At 35.1% G+C, this 11,175-nt stretch overlaps 1 protein-coding gene across 1 annotated transcript in view; it reads right to left on the minus strand.

Annotated features, from left to right (window-relative positions):
* LOC116101249 (probable ubiquitin thioesterase DG1039) overlaps positions 1-11,175 on the minus strand; it is a 69,892-nt gene that overhangs the window by 46,279 nt on the left and 12,438 nt on the right. Inside the window, exons 2-3 of the mRNA XM_031384877.1 lie at positions 8,732-8,984; positions 8,403-8,443 (exon numbers count right to left, since the gene is read on the minus strand). Of these exons, the coding sequence (XP_031240737.1) occupies positions 8,403-8,443; positions 8,732-8,772 (82 nt within the window). The 5' untranslated portion in view covers positions 8,773-8,984. The remainder of the gene's footprint in view (positions 1-8,402; positions 8,444-8,731; positions 8,985-11,175) is intronic.

Below are 11,175 nucleotides of genomic sequence, written 5' to 3' on the forward strand. Positions count from 1 at the left end.
TTCCTTCTTAGGTTTTGTATCTCCAGGGTTGTCTCTCTTTCTGATTTCCTTATTGTTTCTATTTCCATTTTTAGGTTCAGGATGGTTTTGTATATTTTCTTCACCTGTTTGATTGTGCTTTCCTGTAGTTCTTTAAAGGATTTTTGTGTTTCCTCTTTAAGAGCTTCTAGCTGTTTACCTGTGTTCTCCTGTATTTCTTTGAGGGTGCTCTTTATGTCTTTCATAAATTCCTGTATCATCATCATGAGAAGTGATTTTATAACTGAATCTTGCTTTTCTAGTGTGATGGTGTATCTAGGATTTGTTATGGTGGGAGAATTGGGTTCTGATGATGCGAAGTAACCTTGGTTTGTGTTGTTTATTTTCTTACACTTGCCCCCACCATCTGGTTACTTCTAGTGCTACCTGCCCTTTCTAAATCTGACTGGAGCCTATCCTACCTATGATCCTGGTTGTGTCAGAAATCCTCAGAGTCAAGCTGTCTCTGTGATCCTGTGATTCTGGGATCCTATGATCCTGGGTTAGTTATAGCACCTGGGAGTATTCCTCTGGGAGTTTTGGGAAGGGCTGCAGAGCTTGTACCCAAGTTCTGCTCAAGACACCAGCCCAGAGAGACTGGAAGGAACCCAAGCCACTGTGCTGGCAGAGTTCTTGTGTGCCTGGTCCCGCTGGCCCCAGTTACTCCTGGTGTTGGTTCAGATGTTGTGTCCTCTTCACCTCTGATCCTGAGAGTTTCAGAGCACCTGGAAGTTGAACTTCCTCTGGGTGTTGTGAGACTGGATGCATAGCTTGCCCCAAGGTCTGCTCAAGACACCAGCCTCTGATCCTGAGAGTTTCAGAGCACCTGGGAGTGGAGCTTCCTCTGGGTGTTGTGGGACTGGCTGCAGACCTTGCCCCAATGTCTGCTTAGAACACCAGCCCAGAGAGACTGGAAGGAACCCTACTATTATATTGGTAATGAGACCTAAATATGTAGCAATAGCTTAACATATATAAAGAGCTCATATAAAGTACTTCATTATTACAAGTAATGACAAAGGATAACATGATTATTTCAATGCTTAGTAAAAGAAAATAAAAATCATTGAAAATACCTAGACACTTTCAGGATTTGAAAAAAATATTTCAAATAATAGTTATAAAAATCAAACTCCATTACTATAAATAGACTACTAATATATACAGATAATAAATACATCTTTATATTTGCCCTTTTAATAATCAACTGTTACACAATGTTACCACTTCCATTGGACATTGTCCCAGATGCTGTATTCAAGGTTAACTAAATACTAGACTTTTGCTTTCTTAGATATCATAATATACAAGTCACATAAATATACTCTGACAGAGGATATAGACTTGATAAATGTAAGAGTTTGACAATAGGACTGGAATCAAATGAGGAATGGGAAAAGAGAGTTGCTTGTGAAAAACAAAAAAGGGAGAAAAAGCTATGGTGGGGAGAGTGGATTGTGGTAAGAAATACAGTAGGAAGAGAGAAAAGAACCTGGCACTAGAGGAATACTGGACAGGTAGTAGAAAAAAATAATACAATAAAAGTGTTATACCTTATATATGTTTATATATGATATGAATCTAAATGATAATCATCAAATAATGGGGCTCAGCTGGCTTTCACTTATGACTCTACAAATCTCTCACCGCTGGAATTGGTTAATATTTAATTGAGTTATTGGCAAAAATTACTATTATAAATAGAACAGAAATTTCCAAACAACCCAGTTGTTGCCAAAACTATAGGGTCCTCTCACCATACTGAAAGGAATGTCCCACTGTTGACAGTACTTAGAAATTTTATTAAAATGGATATGTCAATTACATTATAGGATTTTTCATAATGTACTAAGTCCATACCTCATATACTATATCTTCCAAATAAGAGATTTTATGGGATGCTTGAGGGTACAATAAATGTGTCTCTGATTATTGTGTTTTGATCTGAGTTCAGGTTTTTCTGTTTTTCTTGCCTCAATGTCATTATCATAATTATAGCATTAATTTCTAAATTAATCTCTCATTGGTGACTACCTGCTTCAGTGGTTTATATTCATGAATGAAAAAAACATAGCCTTGATATTTAATATGACTTCAGTAGCACAATAACTGAGTAACTGCCTAAATTCTACATCCCACATATAACTCTGGGTTAATAATTAATATTTTTTTGTTCTGTTTTGGTTGTTCTTAACTGAATGAGCAGGCCTCTGGGCCATGTTCTCCTGGCTGCTTTACATGGTAGCTCTGCTTTTCTCCCCTGCATACTCCTTAGGCAGGGTATCTCTTTGTTCTTCCTCTTCCTCATGTTTCCAAACATGGGAACCTTAAATCCTGAAGCTTTCTCTCCTCCCCAACTCTTATATTCTGCCATCTTTATTTACCAATTAGAATTAACTGGGAGCATGTTCCTAGAAGCTACTTGCAGATCCCTTCCCAAAAACAAGTTTTGTGGGCTCAATTAACAATAAAATATTTCCATTGAGGCAGGGAGTAACTCCATCCCAGTATTGATTAGTCTATATATGCAATAGATAGTTTTGTTTTATTATATTATATTTAATGTCCAAATATCTTAAAACATGAATGAATGGATAAAGAAATTACATATATACATATGTATATATATATATATACATATATGAAAATATAGGTGCTAGAGTATAGTTTAACAACTGAACTCTTACATATAACCACATTCAGAGATACAAATTTAGTTTTCCATAAAGAGTGAAACAAGTGACACCAACTGGGATAGATTCAACAGTAGTTGATCAACAAATAATCGGACTCCACAGTTTTTGACTTTTTCAGAGTACATGTACATGAATAAAGTTTGGTACTTTGTTCCCTTTTGTTTTTCTTCTTATAGTTTTTTTGGTTTTTTTTTTGTTTTGTTTTGTTTTGAATGTGGTTTTATTTTCCTGATTTTGAAGGGTTCGTTTTTATTTGGATTTTGTATCTTTTTGCTAAAGAACTTAAAGTAGAGTGAAAATAGGAGAAGGGCTGAAGTCCTTGGGGGAGATATAATGAAAAATAAAATAATACAAAATATATTTCATAGCTAAAATATATTTTGTAATATAAAATCATGGCTAGTAATAAAAATATCATTAGATCTAAATGTGATTTAAGCAAACTTGTAGTAAATGAGAAAATGTAATTTTTGATTCAATTTTACACAAGCAAGTAAAAGAGAAATTCAGTAATGAAGAGTTTTTACACTATTACTAGCTAAGTGTGGTGATCTACATCTGCAGTGATCTTCTTATGAATGTGAGAGGAAACATGGTGTCAGTAATGAACCTGAAGTCTCAGACGAAAGCACAGTGAGACTGTATCAGGCATTTAAAATATGCATTAAAACCAACACTGTGGTAAATGTAATATATCTATACTTTAAACTACAAGCAAAAGTATATCTAGGTAAATATTTCATAAACAAACTTAAAGTAATTGCGAAGAGCTTTTGTAAAGAATGATGTAAAGTTTAAAGAAATGTTTAGCATCCTTAATCACCATGGAAATGCCCATCAAAATGATGCTGAAATTTAATCTTATACCCTTCAAAATGCCAAAAACCAAAAATTAATGTGATTGGACATCCTGGTAAGGACATAGAGTAAGGAGAACATTTCTCCATTGTTAGTGGGAGTGTAAACATTTATAGCCAGTTTGGAATTAATTTAACATTCCCTCAGGAAACTGGGACAAGTTCTACCCAATACCCAGATATACCATTTCTGGGCATATAGCAAAAAAGATGCCACAATATACCAAGGGACACTAGACACCTAAGTTCATACCATTTTTGTTCATAATATCAAGAAACTGGAAATAACCTAGCTTTCCCTCTACAGAAGAACGCATAACGAAAATATGGTACATCTACAGAATGGAATAATATTCAGCTATTAAAAAGAAAGATGTCATAAATTTTGCCAGGACATGGATAAAACCTGAGAATAACAGTGTGAGTAGGGTAACACAAAGCCATATGGTATGTACACATTTATGAGTAGACCTTAGCAATAAAAGCAAGGGAAATATTGTACAGTTGACAGACCTCCTAAAAACTGGACAATATGAAATTCTAAAAGCAAGACACACAAATCTTGCTCATAACTGGATAGTCATCAGAGGTGGATGGAGAGACAGAACAAGGCAGATTAGGAGTTGATGAGGGGACTAGAGATGGTGATCAGGTTTGGAAAAAGGGGAGGCAAGAAAGGGCTGGGAATGAGAATACAAATAGGTAAAGGGGCATCTCTGGTGACTAGCTGAAGGTATAGGATAGGAGAGGATTCAGGGAGTATAAGAGGGTGACTTTAACTGAGAATACTACCACAGGGGCACACAGAGACTGAATTAGCTACCTCCTTTAGAGGAGAGAAAGTAGCATCAATTCGCCCAAAAAAAATTCAACACAAAATTTGTCTTGCCTACAAAATATACCAGGACAAAGATGGAACAGAGAATGGGGGAATAGCCATCTGATGACTTACCAAACTTGAGACAAATCTCATGTGAAAGGGACATCCTGACATTGTTACTGATAGTCATCTATGCTATGAGACAGGAAACTAACATAAGGCTTCAACTATTTTCTGATTCAGACTGACACATAACCCCACAGTCAAGCAACAGGTACAGCATGGAGGGAGTCTTATGGAAGAGTGGGAGATAGAAGTGAGCAATATATAAGTGTAAGGAACACCACAAGTAGACCCATAAAGTTAACAAACATGAGACCCTGTGGCCTCAGAGCCTGGGCTACTAATCAGGGAGCATGCATGCCCTGGAGCTACACTTTTTATACGTTTGTAGCAAATGTGAGCTTGGTTTTAATGTGGGTCCCCTAAGAAGTAGAGTGGGGGCAGTATTCTTCCCCCTACCTGAACAATTTGGTTGTGTCACATTGGGAGAGGGTGTTCCTAGACATATAGGACTAGATGGCTCAGGGTGGGGTGGTAGCCAATGTGGACTCTGCTTCTCCTAACAGAATATGTAAGTGGTGGGAGGAAAGAATTTATAAGGTTAGGAATAAAAACAGAGTAGAGATGGGACCATCATCAGGTTGTAAAATGCATAATAAAATAAAAATTAAAAAACAAAAGTGAATAATATGCAGGTCTTCCAAGAAATAAACCACATGGTTCCTGAAAGAACAGGAGGATGTCATAACACCTATGAAAATAAACTAGTGAATGAAGTCTTTCCATATACTTATGAATAAATATAATAAAATTGCAAACAGAACCTTAGCCATTTCATTATATATACATAAACATATCTGATCTATTAACAAAATTATCACATTTAATTTTCGTTTAGTTTTCTGCAAAATTGCCCTTACACTAAGAGCATACGATTTTTTTCAAATTCTTATTTCTTATATCTATGTCTATAATTAAATTTGTATTGTTTTACATGGAGTTAGAAGATTATGTAATAATTTGATGATCTGGCTCTTGTACTGATAACTCATGTAAATCCCTCTGCTATTAAATTATGAAATCAGTTTAATTTCATGTGCAAACCTCATTCATATATCAGAGACTGGTTTATAAATATGTGGTATAAAAACAAATTTTCAGTACTGACAGCACTAAGTTGATTTACCATTTTACATGAGTCTTTAAAGTAGGTTGCCCTATAGGAGACTATACATGACAAAAAATTAATCATTCAATTTAGATGGTTTCATTATGAGCAGAGATTACTGAATGCAAGAAATTGTTAACAGAACAAACTAGAATAATTTAATAATGACCACAAACACATTTTTAAAACTCTTAAAAATACCACTTCAAATGTTCTGATTAATTTACTAGAATCTTAGTATTGTGACTAAGTTCAAAATTCAAAAATCTCTTTAGAGGTTATGACTATACTCCAAAGCACAGTTAATTTATACTTGGTTCTATGGCCAAACAATTTAAAACTAATAAGAAAATCCATGATAGTCAAGTTTGAAAAAAAACCTGAAATTAAATTGAATCAACAGCTTTGAAATAATTAAAATATTCTCTATTGTTACAGGGTTTTTTTTTTCTTTTGAGACAGGGTTTCTCTGTATAGCCCTGGCTGTCCTGGAATTCACTGTAGACCAGGCTGGACTCAAACATAATAATCTACCTGTGTCTGCCTCCCAAAGTGCTGGAATTAAAGGCCTGTGGCACCACTGCCAGGCCTATTATTATATGTTTAAATATATACTGCAATGGAATGAAATTTACTCCTCAAAAACATGCAATTAAGCCAAGGATGGTTGTCTTTGTATTCTTAATCCTATCACAAAAAAGACTAAAAAAATGTGGATCTCTGTGAGCTTGAAGTTAGCACAAACTAAATATATGAGTGCTATGTCCTAAGCAACATATTATTTTCTAAAGAAAAGGTGTAATTACATATCATATATGTGGAAGTATACATGTATGTACTTGTTCATTTGCATATAGATGTAAGTTGTGAACACAGATATGTAGTAGAAAGAGGTCAAGATTATATATCTTTTCATTAATTTCTTCCATATATTTTGAGACAAGAGTCTACCATTAAACTTAGATCACTATAATGTAAGATAAGTAAACTTAATAGAGTAGCTAGCCTAAAATGGAATTACAGATAGACAATGTCATGTCAATATTTTGCTTAGTTATACATACGAAGATTCAAAGAACCCAAACTCAAGTACTTATGCTCAAATGCAAGTGAACTATAGAATAAGTCAAGTCCCACATTTTGAGCTGTTATGTAAGTTAAAATAAAAAAAAAAACACTAAAAGAATAAGACAACAGAGCAGTGGTTTGCTCAGGTAACTTAAGCTCAGTCAAGTATTTGGCTTTGAGCGCTGGACCCTTGTGGGCAATTTCTGCTTACAGGGGGGCAGAAGAAACTTGGCCATAACTCCTGAGTCTTTGGTTCCTGTTTCAGGCACAACCCCTCACAGCTGCCCCTGCAAGAGATGTGTGCTCTATCAGGTAGACACTGGCACAAGTTCCCAGCATTCTAGCTGGACCCTACACCCAGTCATCTGACCAAAAGCCAGATATGCCACGCCCCATAAAATATAAGGGGCAGTTTGCCTCTTCTCACTCTCTTTTTCTCTCAATCTATCTCCTGTTTGTTCTCCCTCTCTTGCTCTCACTCTCTCGTGCTCTTTCTCTCCTCTCTGCTCTCCCTCTCTTGCTCTCTCTCTCTTCTCTTGCTCTTTGTTCCTCTCTTGCTTTCTTCCTCTCCCTTGTCTCTCTTTCTCCTTCTTCTCCTTTCCTTCTTCCTACTTGACTGGCCCATTTTCTCCTTCCTACAATAAACTAACTCATTTACACATTGCCTCCTTTTTAACTCATGCACTGGGCAGCCACAGATCGACACTGTGGAAAGAGAGAGACCCAGGCCTCAGCTGCAGGGCCCCTGCCTGTGGTACAACATATCTATCTATCTATCTATCTATCTATCTATCTATCTATCTATCTATCTATCTATCTATTTATCAATATAGATATAGATTTATTTATGTTTCTTCATATATATATATATATATATATATATATGAAGTGTTACCCTTGTTATATAAGCAGTCAACTTATGTAATACCTACATGAGTAAGTCTTTGAATACACATTTCTCCAAGATTATAAATATGTAAATTCACAAATACACACACAAACATACATATATATATACATATGTATGCATACATATATATTGTATATATTGAAGAGAATAACTAATGTAAATTGGTTTACCCACTCAGACAATAATAATGAATTCAAAATGGTTTCCATAAAAATTATGGTAAACTTAAAAAAATTTTCAAATTACAAACTATCTTGTAAGTTACTTTTTATTGCCTTAAGTGAAACAGTAACTGGTAATATATGTAGCCATAGAAGTAATCTTGGAGAATATATTTCAATTAGCATAATTAAGTAATTGAAATATGAATTATACACTACAAAATTTAGTATGGGCCAAGTGAAAAGCTCAATTTTGCTTGATAATGTTTACTTAGGAGAAGTAGGGAATGAGGAAATCCTGAACACAAAAGTAGTTACGGTTCACACACCACACAGGAGATGTGTTAAACTTAGAACTTGTTTTTCCAGTTTTTCTATGATGCTTCTGTTTAATTCATACTCTCTTTCATGCATTTTACTTCCAGAGAGTAATTAAACTCAATGCAATAAGAACTACAATCATGATAGTCAAAATTAACTACTAATTTTATCAATAATTGAACATTTGACCTCATTGTTACTAAGTGTAGACATGTAAAACAATAAAAAATATTGATTTAAAAGCATACAAATGAGAACAAAATACTTCCTTAGGTATATGACATGCAAACTTACAGTAAATGTAAAAAAATGTTACTTACCTACATGAGTAATTCTTTGAGTACTAATTTCGCCAAAGAAGCTGTGCAAGAATGCAAATAGAAAATAAAATATCAATATGTTAAGCCTTAAGAAAGCATAAGTCTCAACATCTTAACATAGACTGTATGATTCTAACAGCTTCACTTCTAAGTGGAGAAAATATTGAAATAAGTTTCAAATGAGCAATAAATCTAAGTAGATAGAATTAGCAATTTACATTACTATATATAATGTATATAGTGTTTTCATGAATTGGAAGGCTTTCTGATTAACTTTCACTTATTTTACTAGAATTTTGTTTGACTATTATATTTACCAAAATTTCTACCCCATCAATCTCTTCCCATAAATGTAGACACAATCACTCATTATTTCTTTTTCTCCTCTTCTTGGTATTCCTGCTCCTCCTGCTCCTCCTGCTCCTCCTGTTTTTTTCTCCTCCTATGTTGCTGCTGCTGCAGTTGCTGGTACTTCTGGCTCTGATGGCACAGTTGCAGCTGTTGCTCTTGCTGCTCCCACTGCTCCTGATGCTCCTGCCTCTGATGCTGTGTCTGCTGTTGTTGCAGGTGCTGCCACTGCCTCTGTAATTTAAATGTGAAATATAATAAATAGGAATACCAGATTTTAAAACCTCAAATGTTTAACCATGCAACTATCACTTGTTTCTCTAAGGATTCCAGGTGGAGATCTTTGAAGTTTCCTAGACAATCAGAAGATCATGTCTTCTTTTAAGACATTATGTTAGTTTCTGTGTTTGACTCCATAGTGTGTTCTCTAGAAAACAATATATTTTTTCTTTTAGAAAATATAGCAATAATTTCAAAAAAACAAAACTCAAAATGTAATGTATGTAATACAAAATTTAATTTTCACTTAAAAAGAAAACACTTTTTCACAGTATACACATGTAAAAATGATAAGTGGTTATCTGACAGGAGGTATAAGAAGTATTACAAAAATCCAAAGCTGTGTCATCTTAAAAACTAATAATAATTTATTCTATTTCTCTGTCTGTTTGTCTGTCTGTCTGTCTCTCTCTGTGTATATATATATATATATATATATGTATATATATATACATATATATACTCACATATATACACATATATATGCATATGTATATGTATACACACACACACACACACACACACACACACACACACATATATATATATATATATATATATATATATATATATATATATATGTCTGCCTTGTATATATTGTCAGGCTTTCAATGACTATGAAAACTTGGTGAATATAAATTGAACAACATTGATTAAAAGACGAATGTGCATAATTTCAATGGAGTCATCACAGATTCAAAATGGGAATAGGCATTAGTCCCACTGCCTACTCCCTGTTATGCTGTGAGGACTGATGGATTATTTACTTCTTCATGGATAGATGTGATAATAGAAGTAGAATTTTTTTTTAAATCTACTTCTAGGGAGTCTTCAATGGGTAATAGATGAATAACCTAAACAGTAGAGTGAAACGCTTGAAGGATATTCAAGATGGTGAGCTTGAGAACAGTCATGCTTGTGCTCCCTTTTCTTTCATTCTGACTTTTAAACTCAAATCCAGTGAATATATATGCAGTATATATATATATGCAGTTGGTATTCATAATATCATCAAATAATTATGATGATAGTATAGTGAGTTTCTGTTAAATGTTTTGAGTACTAATCACTAGATATGAACCAAATAAATTATATCCTTTTAGTAATATTTTGAAAATATTTTATTATATTTGATTTTCACAAGAACAAACAATCAGACCATGTGTTCCTTTTATCTCAGCTGCTCCATGATTATTAAAACATGGTGAAAATAAACTGAACACCAGTGATTCATGGACCAAAGGCTTATCTATATAAATAAAAGGACCTTATTTAAAACCCAGTAAATCATTATGATATCCTTTAGGACAAAAAACTGGCTCAGAAGTGGCTTATATATCTCCTAGTAAAATATTTAATGTCCTATGAAATCTGGGCATTTGTTCTATTTGGACCAACAATAAAGACCAAGATCGAGACTAAAAAAAATCTAATGGGCAGACGCTAGGATTTATCCATCTAAGATAATGGATTTTGCCCTTCCAAATGCTTTGGGATGTTAATATAGATACTCTTGTTGAGGTGACCCACAGCCATGAAAATACTTTGTCACTAATTTAAAAATATTTTGAGAGGACCAGCCAGATCAGGCACACAGGAACTCTGCCAGCCCAGTGACTTGGGTTCATTCCGGTCTATCTGGGATGGGGCCCAGAGCAGACCTTGGGCACAAGCTCTGCAGCCAGTCCCACTACACCCAGAGGAAGCTCTCCCAGGAGTGCTAACACACCCAGGATCAGAGAGCAGACCTAGGGCACAAGCTCTGCAGCCAGTCCCACAACAGCCACAGGGAGCTCTACTCCCAGGTGCTCTGACATACCCAGGATCTGAGGTAAGCAGGAACCAACACATGTCCAAACACTGGGAGTAACTGGGACTAGCAGGACCAGCCACACTTCCAGGTGATCTAACAAGCACAGGATTCCGGGATCCCAGGATTCCGGGATCCCAGGATCCCAGAATCACAGGATCACAGAGACTGCTTGACTCTGAGGAATTCTGACACAACCAGGATCAAAGGAAGGACAGGCTCCAATCAGATTTATCAAGGGCGGGTAGCACTGGAGTTAACCAGATGGCAGGGGGCAAGTGTAAGAAAATAAACAACACAAACCAAGGTCATTTGCCATCATCAGAACCCAATTCT

This window comes from Mastomys coucha, unplaced genomic scaffold (genome assembly GCF_008632895.1).
Source record: "Mastomys coucha isolate ucsf_1 unplaced genomic scaffold, UCSF_Mcou_1 pScaffold21, whole genome shotgun sequence".
In the NCBI taxonomy this organism is placed as follows: Eukaryota; Metazoa; Chordata; class Mammalia; order Rodentia; family Muridae; genus Mastomys; species Mastomys coucha.